This window comes from Pagrus pagrus (assembly GCF_965226575.1).
Source record: "Pagrus pagrus genome assembly, chromosome: 14".
NCBI classification, from domain to species: Eukaryota; Metazoa; Chordata; class Actinopteri; order Spariformes; family Sparidae; genus Pagrus; species Pagrus pagrus.
The window spans coordinates 29,675,784-29,700,863 of record NC_140198.1 but is presented as its reverse complement, the minus strand read 5'-3'; the positions used below and the strand labels follow the sequence as shown (position 1 = coordinate 29,700,863).

The following is a 25,080-nucleotide window of genomic DNA, read 5'->3' as shown; positions in this document are numbered from 1 at the left end:
TGGTGACTGGGCTGTTACCAAAGGCATTTTTGATGTTTTTGATGATTTTGTCTGAGACATTATAGCAAAATTCTCTCTCTGCTATCGACAGAGATCAACCTGTAGAGGGCAGTCGCTATGCATGTTTATAACACAATATGTAGAATTCAAATATGTACTAACTAAATGTCAAGATATGGACCCGACTCAATCCACAACACTACTAAACACCCATATACATTGTTTTTCAGCTAAAAAAATGTTTTGGGGTTAAGATCCTCTTTAAATGACACGCTAATTCTCATTAGATCATATAAGATCTGATTTAAATGAGCTGATAGTTTTAGCAGACCTCGGGTATTAAGGGAGCTTTTACCACAGGTAAGAAGCAACTAAAAGTTGCTTCACCTTGTTTGGTAGTGCATTAGGGCACATTTAGACCAAATCCGGTGGTGCAGCGTATCACCGCAGGCTTGTGTGGGAGTGTCGCACCATAGTCCATGTGTGTGACTTGTTGGGAACCACTGCTTGTCAGTCTGCCGAAAGGCGAAGCTGCTATGTTGTTATGTTACTAGTATGCTGGTCCTACCTGTCGATGGATTAAAAATAACAGTGAACAACTGGGATGCGAGGCAGATCATTACTGTGTTTTAATTATATGTGCTAATTGATGCGGCTGCGGTCCACTTCCATCCAAAAATAGACGCGGTGCATATTCTCCACGGAGCAGGGCAGAGAGCCACTTCTGGGATGATGCTGAGATGCAGCCAGTAGAAACATGAGCATTGTGTAGAACGACCTTGGATCAGTGCCGGCAACTAGTGGAATCCGGGGGTAACAACCCCAAATAGTTGTAGGACTTTTTTTGTCTTTCTTCTTTTTGTTCGTTTTTTTGCCTCGCTTCTGTGATTAACACATATTTGGGTGATGCCTAACATGTGTTAGCAAGCATTTTTAGCATGTTTCTCATATTTCAAACAGCACCAACACCCTGTCCTCATCTGATCCACGTCGCTCTGTGAAACTTTCTCAAACAGCTGATTAGAAAGCAGCAGGCCGATCCTCTCGATCTACGGTGTCTTATGAATTAGTCATGGCCCACCACAGTGACTTCTTCATGTGTATTTATCCTGTCTTCTGCTTTTTTTGTTTAATGGGAGTTCAACAGTTTTTAAGTGCACTGCCGCTACTTTCCGGATTGGGGTGTTGTTGTGATCTCACCCATCGACATGTGTTCTTGCAATACTAAAGCCAGACATATTTGTCGTATGACTGCATGCACCGCACCGGACTGTACAGTACAGGAGAAAGCAGGACAGTGCAGTACAGGAGAGAGCAGTACAGTACAGGACAGGAGAGAGCAGTACAGTACAGTACAGGAGAGAGCAGTACAGGACAGGAGAGAGCAGTACAGTACAGGACAGGAGAGAGCAGTACAATACAGGACAGGAGAGAGCAGTACAGTACAGGACAGGAGAGAGCAGTACAATACAGGACAGGAGAGAGCAGTACAGTACAGGACAGGAGAGAGCAGTACAGGACAGGAGAGAGCAGTACAGTACAGGACAGGAGAGAGCAGTACAATACAGGACAGGAGAGAGCAGTACAGTACAGGACAGGAGAGAGCAGTACAGGACAGGAGAGAGCAGTACAGTACAGGACAGGAGAGAGCAGTACAGGACAGGAGAGAGCAGTACAGTACAGGACAGGAGAGAGCAGTACAATACAGGACAGGAGAGAGCAGTACAGGACAGGAGAGAGCAGTACAGTACAGGACAGGAGAGAGCAGTACAATACAGGACAGGAGAGAGCAGTACAGTACAGGACAGGAGAGAGCAGTACTGGACAGGACAGGAGAGAGCAGGACAGTACAGTACAGCAGGGGTCGGGGGAGTAGACAGACTGAGAGTGAAAGATGCTTTGCTGAAGCAATGGCACCAAACATTCGAGATCGTTGGTGCTATCGTGAGAGGTGAAGAACCATTTTGGATCAATATGAGACTATGGTACAGCAAATAAGACTATGGTGGACTGACAGTCTCGTTGATTAATGGGAAATACTGCAACTGGTATCCAGCCATGCCAACAGTGTCTGTTTTATGTGCTGAGGTTTTTAGATATCCGAAACTAAGAATGTGGTCACCAAGTCAATACATTGGAGGGGAGTAGGATTTTATTTGAACAATAGAAAAAATATTGAGTTTTATTATTTTCAGTCATTTGGGCACCACAACCAAAATTCCAGTCACCTCCATTGCGCTCGGGTAAGACCGTATATAGTAACATCTCACAACTTTGAGAAATAAAAACGATTTGGGCGAACTGACCCTTTAAATGTATGAGTAATTCAACAATTTATTTTTTGTTGCAAAATACAAATGTTTTGCCAGGTAGTAAGATTTATACATCACTGTAGAGTTTACACTGATCAGCCAAAACATTACAACCACTGACATGTGCAGTGATTTTACATTGAACATTTTGTTACAATACAGTGTTCTGCTGGTCCCGGCATTCATGTGGATGCCACTTGACACGATCACCCACCCAAACACAGTTGCAGTTCCAAGTACACCCTCATGGCAACTTTACTACGCATTGACAGTCCGCTGGTCGCCATTGCCATTAACGAGAGCAGTTACCATGACGCGGTGGTTTGCAGTAGCTTTGGTAGGTGTCACATGCCAAGGACATCTACATAACTGCCAGAACTCAAGTTTTCCCATCAGAACACTGCGTTGTAACAAGATGATCAAGGCTATTCACATCAAATAGTTTTAATGTTTTAACACCAACTGCTTTGCTAGGCAGGTAATGCATGTGGCCACTATAGCACTAATAAACACCTTTTCACTCACACTCACCCCTGACATTTGCACGTCATACAGCAAATAAAGGTGTGAATCAAGGGTTTCAGTATGGGATATGGAAGGTCTTGCATAGAGCAGTTGCCACCTGAGGTGGTGGATTATGGTATAAAATACATTCATTTGGAGGCTCTGTTGTTAGTTACAGAATTGGTAGAACTTGTAACTACAGCAAGTAAACCAGAATTAGACAGCTTTATCCCAAAGGTTTTCACAATATCTTGACTGTTGCCACCTTTATTTTCTGTATTTTTCCCTTCTTTCTATCTCTCCATTTTCAGTTCACAGTTTGTGTAAGTATCTGAACCTTTTCTCTCTCTGTCTCTGTTTTTGGAAGTAGCTCTGTTTGTGGACTCTTGGCAATAACTTGGCATGCCTCAGTATTTTTTTTCTTCTTCAGAGGACATCTTGTATTAGGCTATCCTCAGTCTTTAAAACTTAATGTGTATCAATGACGTTCATGCTAGGCCCCAAGCAGCCTGCTGGATGCCCTGGAGCAGCACTTGGCCTCTTTAGAGGGAAAGAAAGTCAAAGACTCAACTGCAGCCAGCAGGTAGGTCTGCTTCAAATGGTTGAAAAATTGCACATATTTTTTTCACAAGAGTTCAATTATTAATTATATGTCACAATTCAGAACACAGTGTCTAACCAAGAATCATTTCAGACTGTTTTCTGTGTCTGTCCATTGATTCAGGGCTAGTACCCTCTCCAATGCTGTCTCCTCCCTGGCCAACACTGGCATATCTTTCACCAAAGTGGATGAGAGGGAAAAACAGGCGGCCCTGGAAGAAGAGCAGGCTCGCCTAAAGGCACTAAAAGTACATTTTCTCTTCACTCATCTACATGACTTTCAGCTTAGTGCACTTCAGGCCTACAGGCATTTTCTTATACCTTGAAGTTTTACAATGTCATGCCAGTCAGGACTCCCCTGTAGCTATAATATCAAATGTATATTGATAACATTTGTTACAGTTTTGAATAGCTGGGCATTCCAGTGGGTTATTGGTCTGAGATACAGTATAAACAATGTAATTCCAACATCCCGGTTCGATTCCAGCTGAAGACCTTTTGCTGTATGGCACACCCTTTGATCTTTCCCCATATTTCCTGTCAATCTCTGTGTTGAACTGGCAAATAAAAAACAACTAAAACAACTTAAAAGAAAATATTTTTTTACTTAGTACGATAGTACCAAGTAGTTCAATACAAGTTAGCCTCTGTGTTGCTCACTGTAGCTTCCTAATTATTCTAGGAGCAGCGTCTGAAAGAGCTCCAGAAGAATCCTGCAATAGCGACCACAGACTCCTCCCCTGTCTCCACAACCGGCGGCACCATCAACTCAGCCCCATCTATTGACCTCTTCTCTACCCCCAGCTCCACCAACAGGTGAGACCTCAGGACGCAAACCCTGTCACTCATCCTAAAATAACCCCCATTGACTTTGATTGTTCACCAGATGTCCTCACAAGATGCCACTGCATGCTGATGCTTGTACATTAGGATGCAGATAAGCATTTATTTTGACGCACACTTTTTTGCAATTATTTAATTCATAAAATCTAAGACCTGACACTGTTTTGCAGATGTTTCAGAAATGGCGATGAAACCTCTAATTTGTTAAACAGAATAAATGAAAGTTTTAAAATTTGAAGACTGATTTAAACTGATTGAAATGACTTGAAGGCTCTATTTGTAATATACGTTGATTTTTGAGTCTGATTCCCAACTCGTCAAATACTGACCAGGGCTTGACACCAACTTTTTTCCCAAGGAGCACATGAAAAAATGTAGGTGCAAGATGAATATGTATCAAATTATCTGTTTTTACTTCATTAAGTAATATAAGGAAATATTTACAAGCAGAACATAATTTGAATCTGCTTTTTTTTTTTCATTTTCAAATTGTATTTCAGTTATTTTGTAGTTATACAGTGCTAAAAAAAAAACAAAAAACTCACCGTGTCAGTTAAACTTCAGGGATATCAATCTGTCCATTTAGGAAGTGATTGAGAATCAATTTCACCTTCTTGGTGCAAATGAGAGTGACAACAGGTGCAATTGAATGGCAAAAGCAAGGCAACCCCCAAAAAGGGAATAGTTTTGCAACTGGTGGCCACAGACAATTGCTCTCTCCTTATCCCTCCTGACTGATTCTTCTCTAGTTTTGTGTTCTGCTAGTGCCTTGTCACTACTAGTAGCATGAGGTGGTGCCTGAAAATGCTTGAAAGGTGCTTGGATTTACCTTTGAAAATGTGATACACCCAGTATAAGGTATATATGGTAAAATGTAAAAAAAAGTGATTGCATAAGTATTCACCCCCTTTAAAGTGACTGACCTAAATCAACAGAGGTCCAGCCAATTATACAGACCCAAACATGTAAATATACAGATGACTCTCCTTTCAGATGATGCCATTACCGTGGCGTTAAAGGTGCCACAACACGGGACTTCCGGTTATGGCGACGAGACTGGTGGTAGCATAATCTGATGGGTCCGGTAATTTCCCCATTTTAGATTATTTTACACACTTGTTTTATCAGAAATCATATGGGGAAGTATAAACCAAAGAAGGCTAAGACCACAGAAAATCAGGACAGAACAACAAACCAAGAAATGGCGACAGGAGACGCTGATGAAGTTGTCGGCACAGGTGAAGCTAGTGAGCAAGTGGCCATGTGCGTTCTGCGCTCCAGCATCAGTGCTATCCACACTAAAATAAAGGCAGGACACAAGGACATGAAGAAGGAACTAGACTGTTTCTGCGAGACAATTAAACAAGACATGAAGGAAGAGTTTGGGAACTTTAAAAAAGAAGTTAACCAGAAGCTGAGTGAGATCGGGGCAGAGCTGAAAAACACGGAGGTCAGAATGGATGAAGTGGAGAACCGAGTGGCCGAGGTGGAAGAGTGGAATGCTAATGCTAAAGACGTGCTTCTACAATCTCTGCAGGAACAAGAGTGCTTCCTGTCCAAACGGGTTAGCACACTCCCGCAGAAATAACCTCCGCATCTTTGGGATCCCCGAGGGGGAGGAGGGGGACAATGCATGTGAGTTTCTGGACAAGTTTATCAAGTCCGAGTTATGCTCCCTGACATCGACTTTAAAATACAGCGCTGCCACAGATCACTCGGAGCAAGGCCACGCGCGCACACCGCCCCGAGATCCATGGTCGTGTGCTTCCTCACCTACAGAACTAAGGAACTGGTGCTGAACACTGCATGGAGAAAGAAATGAGGTACACCTCAACGGAAAAAGAGTTTATTTCGACCACGACTACCCGGTAGAAATTATGAAGAAATGAAAGGAATATGCGCCGCTGAGGAAGGTGCTAAAGGAAAAGGGACTTAGGTACCAGACACCAGCGCCCACAAAACTCAGTCTTTTATGAAGAAGGACCCACAACACACAGCAACGTAAAAGAGGACATGCGGAGTAAGGGGATTTTAACACCTGTCGGCACACACTGGTCTAGTGCAGATGAGACACCCCGTGGGGGACTGGAGGGGCTCTCCTGGGTGACCTGTGTGTCAACAAAACATCGGAACCGGATCGCGGACATCGAACGAGACATCAACAGACATCTAATCCTTTACACACACGAAGCAGCCGGGAAGCCGGCTCGCTGTGTGTAGCGACACACAAGCGCAGCGGTTTACCGTTACGCTTGATGCAGTCTGAAAGGCACAGGCGAAAGCAAAGACGGCACATTGGGGGACAGAAATATCGTCTCTGATACGGGATTGCTGTGTGTAAGCGGCTAATGTTACTACACAAACACAAACAAACCGTTAGCCTGTGGCTACAGCCAGCTGCTAATGTCACCTCCCGGATAACAGGTTGGGCTTTCGGTCCCATATATAAAGGGACATATTTCTAACTATTCAGTTTCAGACTAAAGGACCGTGGAAAATGCGCAGTCTGTAACTATTCAGTGTTACACAGCAGTGGACTAAGTTACATGTTTGCAGCTAACGCTACTTTGCACGTTACGTACAGCCCGGCTTTGGTCGTAATTTTGTTTCGACTCACGACATGCCGCTGATAAAACAGTTTTTTTCTTAGTATGACTTTTTAGTGGACTTTGTGTGGTGGTGGGTCGTTTGCTGGCCGTAGCAGAATCCATTACTACCCAAACACTAGTTTGGGTCCACCGTGCTTGTCTTCTTCCTGTATCCAAGTTGAAAGCCGTCGAGGATGCGCATTCAGCGTCATCTGACGTCACGTCCGCAGGACTGCGCGGGAAATTTGGACACCGAATTGCAGTACATTATGCAGCACACAGCCTGTTCAAGGCAATGGAGAGATACGTTAGTGGGATCATTCTTTTTGGTTTTGAACGCTTCATCACCCATTAGCATTAACCAACTTAAAATGCATGTTTATTTTTTCACAAATCCTGCCCCAAGTTCCTTTAAGTATTAACAATATTATCAGGCCACAAAATCTGGGGGAGGGAAAATTCCGCTAATTGTGTGTTTTGATAGCTCTCGTTGGAGGATGTCAGTGCGCACCTGGAGGGGCCTTCTACCTGGAGGCTTCCCCTCTCCGTCCCGAAGTAATGTTCATACTTCACTTTTGGAGGTCCTTTCTTTTTCTTTTTTTTTTTTTATTGTGGTGCACAGATGTTTTTTTAAACCAGGAGTACAAAGTAGTTACTTTAAATGTTAATGGACTGCAAAACCCCATCAAAAGGAGCAAATTAATAACTAAGATGAAAAGAGAAAAACAAAAAATAATTTTTTGGCAGGAGACCTATCTATGCGGTAAAGAACATGAGAAACTGAAACGCTTTGGCTTTAAAAACACCTATTATTCATCTTACAAATGCGGACAAGCAAGAGGGGTAGCAATACTATAGTAAAAGGATACATCGACCATAAACAGATGATGCTACTAAAAGTTTATAGACCCCCAGGTAAGTACAAAATGTTTATTAAAAAAAATATTTGATATAATTGCTGAAGAGACCATGGGGGTCCTCATCTGTGGCGGGGACTGGAATATACAACTACAATCCTCTCTTGATTCCACTAATTCAAAAAAGAATAAATCCTGAGACACTCACAAAAGAAAAAAAAGAAACTTCTTCTCGAAGCAGGTATGGTGGACATTTGGAGGGAAACCCACCCGACAGAAAGACAGTTTACATTCTACTCCCACCCTCACAGCGTACGTTCAAGAATTGACTACTTTTTCACATTCAGCTCAGACAGACATAGAATCATAAATTGCGAAATAGGGGTCAGGGGTAGACAATAAGGGAAATTTGGTTGATTTTGCTGGTTGATTTTTGCGCCCCCCTCCATGTTACAGGGCGTTTTACTTGACACATGCTAAAAAAATAAGATAAGATTTACAGCCTCACCCCACACCATGTTCTCTAATGCAGACATCACGTTTAAATATTTGACCAACAGTGTTTTACAGGAGGATGATCTGAACAGCTGTTCTATTCACACTTAAAAAGTTTTTTGTCTTTTCAATGTAATTTTCAATCTATGAAATCCATCTGTGCCTTTTTTCTTGCCAAGCTTCTCTCAAGTTTTACTCTTTCAAATAATCAACCATCTACAGAACTTTTCAGTACGCTATTTTTCTACTTCTTCTTCTCATCATCATTATCATTAATTATTATTATTAATAATATTGTTTAAAGTGAGCCTCTTATCGTTTAACAGAAAAATACATCATACAAGCAGCAACTTTTGCAGCCTTGTCAGTCTGATGGCGAGTTATCACCTTTCTGTCATCACTAACATACTGTTAATAATCAAAGAAGCTCTGAGGCTTTGTTCTATATGTTATAATACAAGATTTCAGCATTGAGCTACAATCAGGCAACATTCATGATTCTGTACAGTCAAACTAAGCAAACACTTCTTATTGATCATCATTATAAAGTTTCAGGCGTTCCTGTAACCATGGTAACTCACGGTGCCAGAGGGGAGGGAGAGACGCTGAATGAAGCCGTTTACACAGACACACTGCAGACAAAGTCCAGATTATAGTTGTTAGTTCACATATGTAGCACACAACAGGAGACTCTCCGTGTCAGACGAGTTCTCACATGTTGACTAAACTCAAAAACTAATGGATAACGTAGCAGCGCGACGAGTCCTTGCTAGCTAAGCAGCTAAACTTTAGCACCGCTCCGTGTTGAGATCCCGCCCTGTGTGGGTCACTACACTGTCATTGGTCAGGCGCACAGGCTATTATCGATACCATTGGCTGTGGAGTGTGACAATCTGTCAATAAACATCAGCCAACAGTTCTCCTCCGATCTACATTGATCTCACAAGTCGCCTCTGTGAAGTTTGAATGACGGAAATCCGTCGTAGCGACGGAGCACTTTAATCCATGCTGGCCCCACCGGGCCAGTGCTTGGAGCGTTCTGGTGGCCCGGACGGTTTTAAAAGTATGTCTGACCCCTGCGGGGTTAAAGACATATCAGATCGTGCAGGGGTGTATCTATCCCTACACCTGGACACAGAAATTAAAAATACAACATGGAGACTCAACGCCAGCTTCTTAAATGACCCATCATGTAAAAAACATGTTGAAAAACAATTTAAAGATTACTTAGAACACGACGATAATGATTAAGTATCCCCAGGTAGTGTGTGGGATGCAGCCAAAGCAGTAATCAGGGGAAAACTCATAATGTGGTCTTCTATTAAAAAGAAGGAAAAGCAGAAATGAATAAAAGACTTACTACAAGAACTCAAAGACCAAGAAATTAATCATATGGAATGTGATGACCCCTGATTATTAGAGCAGATAAAAGTGACTAGACAAAACTTGAAAAAAATATATGACAGTCAGGAGATGAAAATTAGATTCACCAAACAAAGGTATTATGACAATGGGCCAAGAACTAAAAAAATATTAGCTTGGAGGATAAGAAGGCAACAGGATGAAAGGTCCATTCATAAGATCAAAGATAAACAATCTGGTAAAATGTGTAACAAGCTAAAAGAAATACTACACTGCTTTGAAAATTATTATAAGGGCTTGTACACACAACCGTTTCTGCAAGATTCTGCAAGCATTACACTTTTTTTTAACTCATTGGACTTGCTATTCATTGGAACATAACAGAATAAAGGAATGACAGGTGAGATAATTGGAACAGAACAGAATAAAGTAATACATTTTATTTCATAGGCGCCTTTCTGTCACTCAAGGTCACCTTACAGTAAATAAAAAACAATGCACAGTACGCATTAGAATAAAATAAGTTAAAAATAAAATTAAAATAATAAAATAAAAAAGAAAGCCACAAAAGTAGTAAAAACAGTTAAAATGGACAGGAAGGTCAGTTAGAGGGAAAAGGCAATCTTAAAAAGGTGTGTTTTGAGTCAGGACTTGACAGGTGAGATAACGAAACAAGAATTAGATAATGCCATATCGAGACTCAAAACAAATAAAATGCCAGGTGCAATGGTACAAAACAGTCAGAGAGATACTAACGCCAGTATTATTGAAATACTTCAATTTTACGCTTAAAGGTGGAGAAACACCAATATCCTGGAGACGAGCAATAATTTCCGTAATCCCAAAGATGGGTAAAGATAAATTCGAGTGTAGTTTGTACAGACCTACAGTACAGACCAAAAGTTTGGACACACCTTCTCATTCAATGAGTTTCCTTTCTTTTCATGACTATTGACATTGTAGATTCACACTGAAGGCATCAAAACTATGAATTAACACATGTGGAAATATGTACGTAACAAAAAAGTGTAAAACAACTGAAAATACGCCTTATATTCTAGTTTCTTCAAAGTAGCCACCTTTTGCTCTGATTACTGCTTTGCACACACTCTGCATTCTCTTGATGAGCTTCAAGAGGTAGTCACCTGAAATGGTTTTCACTTCACAGGTGTGCCCTGTCAGGTTTAATAAGTGGGATTTCTTGCCTTATAAATGGGGTTGGGACCATCAGTTGTGTTGTGCAGAAGTCAGGTGGATACACAGCTGATAGTCCTACTGAATAGACTGTTAGAATTTGTATTATGGCAAGAAAAAAGCAGCTAAGTAAAGAAAAACGAGTGGCCATCATTACTTTAAGAAATGAAGGTCAGTCAGTCCGAAAAATTGGGAAAACTTTGAAAGTGTCCCCCAAGTGCAAACCATCAAGCGCTACAAAGAAACTGGCTCACATGAGGACCGCCCCAGGAAAGGAAGACCAAGAGTCACCTCTGCTGCGGAGGATAAGTTCATCCGAGTCACCAGCCTCAGAAATCGCAGGTTAACAGCAGCTCAGATTAGAGACCAGGTCAATGCCACACAGAGTTCTAGCAGCAGACACATCTCTAGAACAACTGTTAAGAGGAGACTGTGTGAATCAGGCCTTCATGGTAGAATAGCTGCTAGGAAACCACTGCTAAGGACAGGCAACAAGCAGAAGAGACTTGTTTGGGCTAAAGAACACAAGGAATGGACATTAGACCAGTGGAAATCTGTGCTTTGGTCTGATGAGTCCAAATTTGAGATCTTTGGTTCCAACCACCGTGTCTTTGTGCGATGCAGAAAAGGTGAACGGATGGACTCTACATGCCTGGTTCCCACCGTGAAGCATGGAGGAGGAGGTGTGATGGTGTGGGGGTGCTTTGCTGGTGACACTGTTGGGGATTTATTCAAAATTGAAGGCATACTGAACCAGCATGGCTACCACAGCATCTTGCAGCGGCATGCTATTCCATCCGGTTTGCGTTTAGTTGGACCATCATTTATTTTTCAACAGGACAATGACCCCAAACACACCTCCAGGCTGTGTAAGGGCTATTTGACCAAGAAGGAGAGTGATGGGGTGCTGCGCCAGATGACCTGGCCTCCACAGTCACCGGACCTGAACCCAATCGAGATGGTTTGGGGTGAGCTGGACCGCAGAGTGAAGGCGAAAGGGCCAACAAGTGCTAAGCATCTCTGGGAACTCCTTCAAGACTGTTGGAAGACCATTTCAGGTGACTACCTCTTGAAGCTCATCAAGAGAATGCCAAGACTGTGCGAAGCAGTAATCAAAGCAAAAGGTGGCTACTTTGAAGAACCTAGAATATAAGACATATTTTCAGTTGTTTCACACTTTTTTGTTAAGTATATAATTCCACATGTGTTAATTCATAGTTTTGATGCCTTCAGTGTGAATCTACAATTTTCATAGTCATGAAAATAAAGAAAACTCTTTGAATGAGAAGGTGTGTCCAAACTTTTGGTCTGTACTGTATATCGATACTAAATTTAGACTACAGACTATACGCCTCAATAATTGCAAAAAGACTTGAGAACATACTTCCGGACATAATAGATGATGACCAAACAGGGTTCCTCAAGAACAGACAGACACAAGACGGGCTTTACACTTAATTGAACATATAAGCAAAACTAAAGATAAATCTATTGTTTTCAGCCTTGACGCCGAAAAGGCATTCGATTCCGTAGGCTGGGAATATTTATATTTAACACTGCAAAGATTTGGCTTGAACAGCTCAGTAATTCTATTTCTAAAGAACTTATATCACTCCCCTACAGCCAGAATAAAAATAAATGGTCTATCTCTTGAAAGGGGTTGCAGGCAAGGTTGTCCCTTTGTTTTGCTTTGTTTATTGAGCCACTTGCACAAGCAATCAGGGAAGATCAAGAAATAAGAGGAATTTGGATTAAAGACACAGAATTTAAGACCTGCCTTTATGCAGATGATGTACTGATCACTCTTTCACAACCCGATTTGAGCTTACCTAAACTATTTTCCTGTTTGAAATCATTTGTTATGTTGTTATGTTATTATTCAGGTTATAAATTAAATATACACAAAACACAAATAATTTCATATAATTACACACCCGCTGCACATAATCTTTATAACTTCAATTGGGACAATGATGCGTAGGGATTAATATTCCAAAAGATTTATCCAACATTTATTCAATAAATTACCTACCAATTACTAAGGAAATAAAGGCAGATTTAAACAGATGGACCTTGTTACCATTGGACCTACATAATCGAATAGACATAATTAAGATGAACATTTTACCACAATTACTTTTTCTCTTTCAATCAATACCTGTAGAAATACCTACAAAACTATTTATTGAGCGGAGAAGAATGTTTTCCGGGTTCATATGGAAAGGTCTAAACCTAAGATTAGATATAATACATTGCAACTGCCGAAAGGAAAAGGGGGATTGTCTCTGCCGAATATGGAGAACTATTATAAATCAGCACAATTGAGATATTTGAAGCTATAATGAGAAGGTGGCTAAATAAAGAGCCCCCAACAAAAGGGGAATGGATTGGAATAGTAAAAGAAATATGGAAATAGCGGAAAGAAAATGAGATGAGATGAGAGATGAGAAAGAAATATATAACATGGAAAGGCTAACTTTTTCCCTGAATCTGTGTATGGACAAATTCACTTATAACTGGAGGAAATGGACAACATACATTGATACAGCGGCTCATGTGTAATTAATGAAAATGTTTATATATATGTGTGTAAAGATACGGAGGTATGTACATGTGGGTGGTGTATGTATGCAGAAGTGAAGGTGTCTGTGTAGTTATATATACAGTATGTGCTTATAGGAACATATTTGTGACCCCCTATGTGTGCTTCTCGGATGCCACAGCCCTCTCTGGCGTACACTGAGGGTACCAACAACCGGACACTGGACTTCTATCTTTGACTTTTAATTGAAAGGCACTCTCTTACTGTGTGGTCACACAAAAGGAACTAGTTGTTGAATAAAGGAACATGAACTGATGCAAAGTGCATGAAGGACACAGAGGCAGACCCATATGGGGCAGCTGCTCCACGGTTTGACTCCCTCCTTTTGGCTGTAAGAGCGACAACAAAGTGAGTCATTAACCTAACCTTTTATTTGATTGTTTTATGCATTTATTTTTTTTTATTTTTTAGATACAAGTCTGTGCTTTTTTATTTTATATTCTGTAAAATAATATGTATAAAACAATAAAAAGTTAAGTAAAAAAAACAAAAAGGTGCCGCAACACGGCAGAAAAGGTGGGGGGACTTCTATTTCATCCAGCTGATTTTGCATTAGCTGCATTGTGCACCAACAACCACAAGGTGCATCGTCACATACCATCCCCTATTAATCACAATGATAGTTCTTATGACCTATCCGATCCGATCAGAGGACTGAAATCTGCGCACCACATTAAGCACAGAGACGCACTGCAGCGCTTAAACAGGTCTTCCAGCCCCCACAAGGTGCATCGTCATACTGAGAGCAATAGCCTTTGGAACACTACAAAATTGGTGTTTTGTAATCTTTTTCCTCTGTGGTGGGCTTGAATAGCAGGTACAGTAGAGACGTGAAAATACAGACAAAGTAAAATAGTCTAAAGCAGAAATAATATCTGTGTGACTGGCTGACTAACAGGGCACTAAATAAAGTAGGCTACGTTTGGAAGAGCCGGGGATCAAACCTCCGGTGCTGTGATCTGCGGACAAGGGACTGTACAGGACCGTCCACACCAAGATCAAGAACTAGGCTATAACAATAAATATGTAAACAGCGGCACCAAGAACGCCAACTTCGTCGGGAGCTTAGGCAAATTAATATTGATGGATAAGATGTATGATCGTAAAACTGTGCTTACTAAACATGTAGGCCCCACTGATACACATTTAAACGACCACTTAGTAGTTTGTTTTCATCAGTTAGTTACTATAATAACGACAGAAATAAAAAAGAAAGAAATTAACAATAATATATGGCAACATACACAGTATTGTATTAAAATCACAGTATCCTAAATCATCCCAAAGAATTATTCATTCTAATATATTCAAAAGGTATTCTTTTCTATAGGTTTATTAACTACTAAAATCATGCGTACTGTGCTGAATACAAGGGATCTTGTCAGTATTTACAATGCAGCCTGATTCTGCACTCTACAGTATTCACATTACATGATGTTTACCGTTGCTATATACCCATTGGTGTATTTGAACAACTCAACAACAGCTAGAGGAGATTTAGAAGTGGGTATACGCAATGCTGACAGAAAAATATGTAGTTAGACATCTTTAGTTTATTTAACTTAGTTCACAGAAGAGCTGTTGAAGTTGAATATGAGCCGAAGCAGTCATATTAACATAGTGTTAGACTTTGTACATCCGCTTCCTGTGGAGTAAACCAGCCAAAATACGTAGTATGGCAGTGCTAAGCACAATTGTGGTTAAACAGGGTTAAAGTTAAATCCTGTCATCAGGATTTTACTGTCATCGACAATGCTCGTGTTCATGTGTAGAGACCCTGGTGATACTACGAGCAAAGTTTCATGTTGTGTCGAGTCTTCTTAGTGTTTTAAAAATAGCGATTTTGATGCTACCGTAATGTTGCCCCTAGCACGCAATTGAAAATAATTTTGACCCAAAAACGAAAGTATGGTAAATCTTAAAAGTGGCTTTTTCGTCGTAATTATGCTTTTACACGAAGGTTTGACTCGGGTTCCTTCACAAAAAAGCCTAGGTTGCATTTTGAGTTTCACTTTAACACAGCGGCAAGCACATCATTTGACAGGAGAGACATCTGTAGGACCCAGGTCTAAAAATATTGGCATTTCCCTTTAAATCAATTTTATTTTTTGTCAACTCATGTGCTTAAGCTTTTTGTGATTTTACACCTTAAAGGTTGGTACATAGATGTTGCTTAATGGAGTTGGAAGGATTAGCTAACTGCAAGTAGATGGTTGTTGCAAAACCGAATGGCTTCACAGGTTCTTGGTTCTCTAAGATTAGATAAAACTTTGATCCTTGTGTAGAACCTGATTTGATCCAGCGCAAACAAAATGCAATAAAAATGATAATGCTTAAGCAAATGGACAGAAATGAATTTGACGTTCAGTGTCAATGCTGGGGACAAATCTGCAGTGGTTTTTACTTGTAAGAGCAACCTTGAAACTGAGGACACACCCTAATGTTTTGGCAATGAGTGACTGATTTATCCTCTGTGCCCCTTTTTTTCCTGCTCATTCCTTCTAGCAACTCAAAGGCAGCCAATGACCTGCTGGACCTGCAGCCAGCTTTCCAGCAGCCACTGCCTGTCTCCAGCTCAAACACATGGGGAGGTGAGAGCTCCCGTGCCACATTTACAAACACACTTATACATCTGTCATTCAACACAGTGCTCACAGTCAATTTGTTTACAGTTTTGTTATTCAGATTAAATGTTATATACATGAATACAGAAAAAGAGAATTAAAGAGAAGCTGAGAAGGCAAAACAGAAGTATTATTAATGGCAACTTTTTAATACCCACTTGTGGGACCTACTTATATTATTGATGTCGTTTTTGTCAGGTGTGGCCATATATTTTGACCTGAACTTGGTGGTGTATTTTTTCTGTTAAACATCACCTAGCCCTACTGGCCCTATAAACACAATGTCTCCCATACTCATGTAGCAGATTTACGTTCTCAGGTCATGTTTTCGTGAATGGGTTTTGGGTTTTGAGTGTGTTGAACCATTTTATTTGCAACAATTTGCCTGCGTTTGCATGTCAGATTTTTAAATGAATATCAAAGCTGGACTTTGGGACTTAAATACATAAATGAATGTCAGTTATGTTCATGCCCTTGACAAACAAGTTTTCACAATGCTGATTATGCAATTATGATGCACCAGTAGTGAGGATTTTTACATCAGCCAGCAATGACTATTTTGCCAGAGCTGAAGTGGGGCACAACCATAGCGATGGAGTAGGTATAGCAACCAGGAGTATGGCAGAAAAATGGAAGAAGCATCCAAGAAAAGTTTTCTGGTGCCCCACATAAAAAAGAAAGTCTAGGATGGGACGAGCTCTCACCCAGAGAAGGGGGAGACAACAGGTCCGCACTGCAGTTTTAAATATAAAAAAAATGGCACACATTGAATTTAAGGACTTTTCCGTGTCTGCAGAAAACTTTGCTTGCCAGTGTCATGTTACATGTTAAATGAGGGTACTTACAGTTAGGCCGGAAATATTTGGACAATGGACAATGACCCAATTTTCATAATTTTGGCCCTGTACGCTACCACAATGGATTTGAAATGAAACTAGAAAAATTGCATTTCCTGCAAAAATACAGTGTGAATACGGATGGCTGAAGACATTTTGGAAAAACTGCTGAATGTACTGGAAAATACTTGCCTGAAATGCATAAAACTATGAGAATGAATGGTCAAGATTTTGCAGAAAGGCTGAATTTTTCCAAAGCTGAAAAGCTGAACATTTTGATAGCTGAACAGTTTCTCTAGCTGAACATAAAGCTGAATATTTGAAAAAGCTAAAAAGGCAGAAAGCAAGTAATAGGCTGAGTGGGCTAAAAAGGCTGAACATTTTGATAGCTAAACGGTTTCTCTAGTTGAAAATATGCTTTAGCAGTAGCAGAACCAAAATTGAAAATTTCCCCGTAAGAATGAATGGGAAAACACCTCCCAAACTCCTGCGAGTCTAGAAAAAAGTGTAATGGTTCTGGCCAAAATATGTATACAGTGAGTAACAGGAGACATTGCTGAACTCTGTGATGTCTTTTTTATTTCTGTAGAGCGAAAAATGAGGGCACAAGAGCGAGAGACAAAACGGGTACCGTCTGCTCCACTCCAGAGATTTAGGCTCAAAGTTAACATTGAGGCTTATGGGGGAGTTGCTGGAGTGCTTGTTGCTTCTACAACCAAAAGTATATGTCCTACATCTGAAATAAGACCATCAGCTGAAAGCCAACAAGATTTCCTACATTTCTATGTTGTCTATGTGAAGTAAAAGATGTGGGATCTAAATCAAGTTCAAGATAATTTTTTCTAAAGTTTTTGCAGCTGCTCTGCACTCTAGCAATGATGTCACGCACTCTAGGTCACGCAATACACACCCATTATAAACCCAGAAGACGAGCTAAAAAATCCTTAAAACTAAAACTGTGATGATTTCAAAACCGTACAAGATTTTAAAAAGCTGAATACATGCCCAATAGTTCAAAGTCTTGTAATTCTTAAAAAGTTGGAATGGTGTCTGTAGCTTAAAGTATGAGGGACGAGAAGAGGTTGAAGGTCGGGTGGTTTGGAAGAGGATTTGAAGATTTTTCCATTCACTTCCATTGTATTTTTTTTTTTTTTTTTTAAAAGCTGAAAAGGCAGAAAGCTGAAAAGTACAAGGCTGTAAGAGCTTAAAAAGCTGAACATTTTGATAGTTGAACGGTTTCTCTAGCTGAACGTATGCTGAAGTACTAGCAGAACGAAATTAAAAAAATTCCCCATAAGGATGAATGGGAAAAATCAGATTTGTGTAATTTTGTGTAAAATTAGTGTAAATGCTGCAAGCATTCACACTTATAATCGAGATGAAATTGAAGTGCAGACTTTCAGCTTTAGTTTGAGGGTATTTACAATCAAAATAGGAGGAAGGGTTTAGGAATTGCAAAAATGTTCATACATAGTCCCCTCATTTCAAGAGACCTAAAGTAATTGGACAATTGAGCCAAAATCTGTTTCATGAGCAGGTGTGGGCCATTCCCTCCTTATTTCATCATCAATTAAACAGGTAAAAGGTCTGGAGTTGACTTCAGGTGTGGCATTTTCATTTGGAAGCTGTTGCCACAACATGCGGTCTAAGGAGCTCTCAATGCAAGTGAAAAAGGCCATCCTTAGGCTGTGAAAAAAGAAAAAATCCATCAGAGAGATAGCAGAAACATTAGGAGTGGCAAAATCAACAGTTTGGTACATTCTGAGAAAAAAGGAACGCACTGGTGAGCTCGGCAATACAAAAAGGCCTGGATGTCCACAGAAGACAACAGCGGTTGATGATCGCAGGATCCTTTCCATGGTAAAGAAGAACCCCTTCACAACATCTAGTGAAGTGAAGAAGACTCTCCAGGAAGTAGGTGTATCATTATCCAAGTCTACCATAAAGAGAAGACTTCACAAGAGCAAATACAGAGGGTTCACCACAAGGTGCAAACCATTCATAAGCCTCAAGAATGGAAAGGCCAGATTACAGGAAACTATCTCCAAACTGACACACAGTCTGAACACAGACATCATACACAGCTGTTTTAATGTAAGCACTTTGGATATGAGTCCCTGTGCTGGACTCTGACCCTTCTGATAATGAAGACCTTTAACCTGTGGACAGCTTGAAGCAGTTGTGATAAAGTTGGTCATCAGGCCTGAAATTCAGGCCAATAAGAGCCGTTCAATAAAGTGCACAATAAAAGCCTGCAGCTGTATCTCCAACACTGTTTTAATCCTTCTCAACTGCATCACTGACATTTTTCCCCTGCATGTCATCTTGCATGCACTTATTTAACTTCTCTTTTTAACTTTCCTCACCCTCCTCTCCATCAAAATGTCTCTGTTCCTTCTTTTTCTCTTCCTTTTTTCTCCCCCTCTGCACACTTAGATATTTTCATCTCTGCTGCAGAAGCTGTGGAGGAATCCATTGCTAACTCTAACACTTTCCTCACACTACCTGTTGTCGATGCTGTCCACCTGTCCACAGCACCCTGTCCTCTCGGACACCTAGCCATGAAGTGTTTGGTGGGATGGTTTTCTGCATCCTGTCTTTTCTTTTACAGTCTAGATTTCATTGCGTATCTACAAAACATGCTACAGTAATGTGGCATACTGATGTAACAAGTCTTATAACATCCTTCATTTCACTTTATAATTTAGATTGTGTATTGAGTGAATTCATAGAAGAATACGTCAGAGCAGTAAGGAAACAAATGGGGGAAATGCCTATCGTGTTTTAGGGTCACTTGTAGGAACATACTGTTTCTTGACACTCTGGCATGCTGCCCTACTGCAAATATTTGTTTCCTTCCACAATCAGGCTAAGTTCCCAAATGCTTATTTTCTCAGCTCTTAACATTCTTTCATTAGGCTGTTTTAATCTTTTATTTGCTTTTTGTCTTTGTCTAAGGCCAAACCTCTGTGATGCATGAATGTCCATATAAATGAGCAGCATTTTTGTTTTTGTCTAGATCATTACAACCCCTTTCTTGACTCAAGCTTTTCCCTGGCATCTGATCTTGATACTGCTACACAGATAGAGACTTTTATTACAGGTACTATGGTGGACAAATGTATTGCTGCTAGATTGCTGATATGAGAGTAGTGAGATGTTGTGTAACATTTGACACCACGTCAGCCTGATTCTACTCATGACAATTCACGTATTATTACACTGTGTAAAAAAGTGTTAAAACGCTGCCTCCCCTGCTTCCCATAAGCCGGTGTGTGAACCAGTATTGTTTTGTGGCTAGCCACTAGTTGTGTACTTCTCTTGAATTTTGCCCTGTATTTAGTCTGGCCATGTGATGAGTGCTGCCTTCCTCTGCTTTTGTCCCTGCAAATCCTGATCTTTGTTTTCCCTCAGTTAAAAAGCCATTCCCACAATTGTTTGGCCTCCTTTTCTGGTCTTGTATCTTCATAATCTTCTCCCCTCTTCTTTCTCCTTGTCTTTCTGTCTGTTTTTTCGCCTGTCTGCTGTTGTTGCTGTCTGTCAGACTCCTTCTGTGGGCCAAGCCCTTACAACACCACTCCTCTCTTCCAGTCTGAGCCCCCTGCTGTAGCTGGTCTATTCAGAGGTAGGTACACCGAGGTTGATCAAGGTGTTACCTGTCCCATTCAAAAATCCAACTTAATACACCAGATGTGCTGATCCAAAATTAAAATAAAAAAGTGTTGCTCAAACTTTTTACACTTTGAACCACCTACGAAAACATTTTGCTCTGTAGGTACCACCTTTATGACCAACGTTACAATACAGTTGTGTAGACTTTTTCTATTGAACTTACTGTTTTGAGCTCTTTCCTGCTTTCCTAACATTATCAGGTTCTATAAACGCTTCAGCGGTGCAGCTTAAGTGGCCACAAGCACTCGTGCTCAGTTCACTGTCATCACTTTAGTTTCGAAATATCCCCTCCTGCTCCACTTCTTGTCCTGATAATTCTCATATGTATATATTAGATTAGAGCCTGACTGATATATTGGTTAGCCGATATTATCGACCGATAATGGCCTTTCACATATATATCTGTATCGATGTATATGTTGCCTGATATGCGCCGACATGTAAATTGTCTTTTTACAGATTATAATGCAGAAAAAGATGCTTGAGATAATTTTAATTATGAAATTCTCGGTGGAGTGTACCATTTCAGTGCATTGGTGACAAGGAAATAGAAAATTATCCTGAGGCATCAAACCTGTGTTGAGACTGTGTTGGGCTTATATAGAAAATGGGTGTTTTGCCCTCTAATAAATGAAAGTTTCCTTGAATGGTAAAGGCTACTGTACACTGTATGTGGTACGGTCGGCCCTAACCAGTGGTCTTAAATAGAACAAAAGTATCCTGCTACTGAATTACTGCAGTGGTCAGGATGGGTGCCCTAATGAGTCTTTTTGTGGTAAGAATAGTTTAGATAGTTTAGTTTAGAAAGTTTAGAATTGAACACTGTTGTATCTGCAAGGTCTAGTCAACAACTGTATAAGAGCATGATATAATGGTGTGCTTAGACATGAGAGAGAGAGACAGTATGACATGACATCACCAGACTTCTTTATACACTAAATACACAACTACATTGTTGTTTTTAAGGTGAAGTAGCTTGGTCTGGTACAAAGCATCTAGCATTGTCAAATATATTTAGACTGAAAAACATGTGGCTTGTAAGTATGTGAATGGTTCTAAGAAAGGAAGAATGTTGTTAATGTTTTTCTACCTGCTTGTGGTTATGTTGGGTCGAACAGAGCTGTTGTGGCATCAATATCTGGATCCTGACAGTTTTCTCTTTGCCTCACCAGGGTTTACAGCCTCCCCGGCACCCAAGCAGCCACAGAACTCTAGAGGCCTTAACGTTGATTTTGACTCAGTATTTGGAAACAACACCAATGCCAACAACCTGGATTCTACAGGTAAATGTTGAACTCCTCCACACTCTGACATTTTCTCTTCCCATTGCTCTTTGAGATCTAGCACATCTCATGTACACTGCCGCCACCTGAAGGTTTGGGGACAGATTGCACATTCATGGGATCACATGGGATTCATAGATCTGTTTGAGGGTGGGTGTGGTTTATGTGGACTATGAATAAGAAATGCTCTGATTGTAATATTCTTAGCCGATTTACGAATTTCTAAAAGTGTGACCTACCGCTTATGATTAAGGCTGATTACATTTTTGTTTTTTTCCCTAATAACCATTATTGACAGCATACGCAATTTTTATGTTCATAATGAAACACTGTCTATCAAATAGGCCTAACAATTAAATTTTCTCAAAAATTGCACCAGGTTACAGGACTGTCTCTCACTCCCACTTACACAAGTCTTGAAATAAAGTGCTCTATAACTGGACAGAGCTTTTTTGTACAACAAACATTAAACTGAAAATGAATTGCACTATACCCCACTTTATCGAACATTTCAAAGCTATGAAAGTAAAGTAAAAAAGTAAAGTTTTTCAAGGACAGGGAGCATGTACATTTCTATAACAAGCTTCTTTGAGAAACAGAGTCAAAGTGAGATGATGTCCAGTTTAAACAAAGCACAAATATAAAGAACTCTATATAGAAAAAATGGAACAAGATGTAAATACAAGGAGAAATAAAATAAATAATAATAATAAAGTAGTCTACATAGCTTGAATAATAAAAATATTCTGAACGAAAAGGCAACAGAAAAAAAAACAACGAAGAAAGAGAGACACAAAAATAAAAAAATTAAAATAAAAGCACTGACATTGGCAACTACAGTTATATGAATGTGAATACCTGGGGTCCAACGTTTTCATGTGGATGAACCCCGACTTTTCCACAGTATATATGGGCACCATGTCTTTAGTGATATGCAGCGTGATAGCATCCGTTACAGCTTTCCACCGGGACCCTTTCTTGTCATATGGGATGCAATGAGAAAATGACTCCTAAAGTTGACTGCTTCTTAGCGTGTGTTTGTGGGCTGCTGTGGTCTTGTGCATCACATAGAGAACAACATTTGTCCCACTCTGCTGCATGCTTCTGTCTTAAATGCTGAAATAAATTGGTCGTGCTGCTAGCTTTAGTGGCGACAGGCTTTAAACAAACTTTACACCGGAGCGTAATTTGTTCGAAGTCGGAACCTTTTTTGGGGACAAACTCCGTGCTTGCGGCAATGTTGCTTGTGTTTGTCTTTCTTTGGGAAGACAACGCGGGGGGAGGGCGGAGCCCACTATGAACTACGGGAGCCCATGGGGAGCAGCGGCGGTGGAGGAGGAACTTAAAGAGAAAATCTATTTTCATTTTTTAAAATCGTCCTAATCCACAAACTCGAATTAATCGATTATGTCGATTTATCGCCCAGCCCTACCACACAGCCCCACACCAAATTTCACTGTGGATAGCAAGTGTTTTTCTTGGAATGCTGTGTTCCTTTGCCACCATGCATAACGCCCTTTGTTATGACCAAATTACCCAAATCCTTGTTTCATCAGTCCACAGCACCTTATTCCAAAATGAAGCTGGCTTGTCCAAATGTGCTTTTGCATACCTCAAGCGACTCTGTTTGTGGCGTGTGTGCAGAAAAAGCTTCTTCCGCATCACTCTCCCGTACAGCTTCTCCTTGTGGAAAGTGGGTTGAATTGTTGAACAATGCACAGTGACACCATCTGCAGCAAGATGATGTTGTAGGTCTTTGGAGGTGGTCTGTGGGTTGTCTTTGACCGTTCTCACCATCCTTCACCTTTTCCCCTCCGATATTTTTCTTGGCCTGCCACTTCTGGCCTTAACAAGAACTGTGCCTGTGGTCTTCCATTTCCTCACTATGTTCCTCACAGTGGAAACTGTGGAAAAAGCTGAAATCTGTGAGATAGCTTTTTGTAGCCTTCCCCTAAACCATAATGTTGAACAATCTTTGTTTTCAGGTCATTTGAGAGTTGTTTTGAGGCCCCCATGTTGCCACTCTTCAGAGGAGAGTCAAAGAGAAGAACAATTTGCAATTGGCCACCTTAAATACCTTTTCTCATGATTAGGTGCACCTGTCTGTGAAGTTCAAGGCTTAATGAGCTCACCAAACCAATTTTGTGTTCCAATTAATCAGTGTTAAGTAGTTACAGGTATTCAAATCAAACAAAATGACAAGGGTGCCCAAATTTTTGCACAGCCTATTTTTTACGTCTGATGTAATTTCATAAAACTTAATATTGCTACACTAAAAATCTTTGTTTTGAAAATACTCCAGTACTCAGCTTTTATTAGAAGATGAATGGCATGCCACTGTGATCATTTTCTGTGAAGACAGAGTACATTGTTATGGAGCCTCAGAGGGGTGCCTAAACTTTTTCATACCACTGTATCTAAAAAAAAATGTGATGATGGTATGTTGTGGGACTGTTGCAGTTGTTGGAAGGATGCAAGTTTCCCCTTGGTGTACAAATCTCCAATTTTGACAATGTTCTTATCCTTCCATATAGAGAAAATGGGATCGTCTAAACCTGGAATGAAGGCATGATTTTTGCAAATAGGGCTATCTAGGTAGACTTTGGGGAGATCTAGGAAAGATTGAATTTGCCTCCATCTTCTCAAGGTATTTAGAATGACAGGATTCGTTATGTGTGTTGGGAGTTTGGCCTTGGCGGGATTGTTCAAAAGCGCGGGAAAAGACGTACTTCCTCAGGCTGCCTGTTCAATCTGGGGCCAAGAAGGTTTTGAGATTAGAGAGGGGTCCGCCGTTAGACTTTTGCGCCACAGGGACAGAACTCTCAAGTTTGCTGCCCAGTAATAGAGTTGAAAACGAGGGAGGCCAATCCCTCCTCTTAATTTGTCCTTGCATAGATGCTTCTTTGATATTCTCGCTATCTTGTTGTTCCAGATAAATGAGGAGATGATGGAGTCCAGTTTCTTGAAGTAGTATAGGGGAATATAGGCATTCCTAAAGGCATGTATAGGAATCTAGGGAAAGTAACCGTTTTTAGGGCATTAATGCAACCAACTAGGGAGATTGGTAATGTAGGGGTTTTCTTTATAAGAGTTTTCAAGGTTTTCTAAGTCCCGATTTATTTCTCTAAGCCGATTATTATCTTTTCTCTTCTTATTAGCTACAAATGATATTATGTGGCCTCTTATAACTGCCTACAGTGATTCCCATAGGACTAAATCATTGACCTCTCCGAGTGAGGTGGGAGATGTGTTTGTCTAGGTAATTTTTAAATTTCGTATCTTTTAGCAGCATTGCATCAAATCGCCAT

The 25,080-nt window shown here is 40.5% G+C and overlaps 1 protein-coding gene across 10 annotated transcripts in view; it reads left to right on the top strand.

Moving 5' to 3' along the window:
- Nucleotides 1-25,080, top strand: part of picalma (phosphatidylinositol binding clathrin assembly protein a) — an 81,369-nt gene that overhangs the window by 45,854 nt on the left and 10,435 nt on the right. For 3 of the 10 annotated variants that reach the window (XM_084373755.1, XM_084373753.1, XM_084373751.1), the window contains exons 10-16: nucleotides 3,128-3,139; nucleotides 3,314-3,399; nucleotides 3,541-3,664; nucleotides 4,099-4,232; nucleotides 15,863-15,948; nucleotides 20,362-20,442; nucleotides 21,662-21,772. In XM_084373755.1, the coding sequence (XP_084229881.1) occupies nucleotides 3,128-3,139; nucleotides 3,314-3,399; nucleotides 3,541-3,664; nucleotides 4,099-4,232; nucleotides 15,863-15,948; nucleotides 20,362-20,442; nucleotides 21,662-21,772 (634 nt within the window). The remainder of the gene's footprint in view (nucleotides 1-3,127; nucleotides 3,140-3,313; nucleotides 3,400-3,540; nucleotides 3,665-4,098; nucleotides 4,233-15,862; nucleotides 15,949-20,361; nucleotides 20,443-21,661; nucleotides 21,773-25,080) is intronic. The other 7 variants (XM_084373760.1, XM_084373752.1, XM_084373754.1 and 4 more) reach the window with 3 other exon arrangements.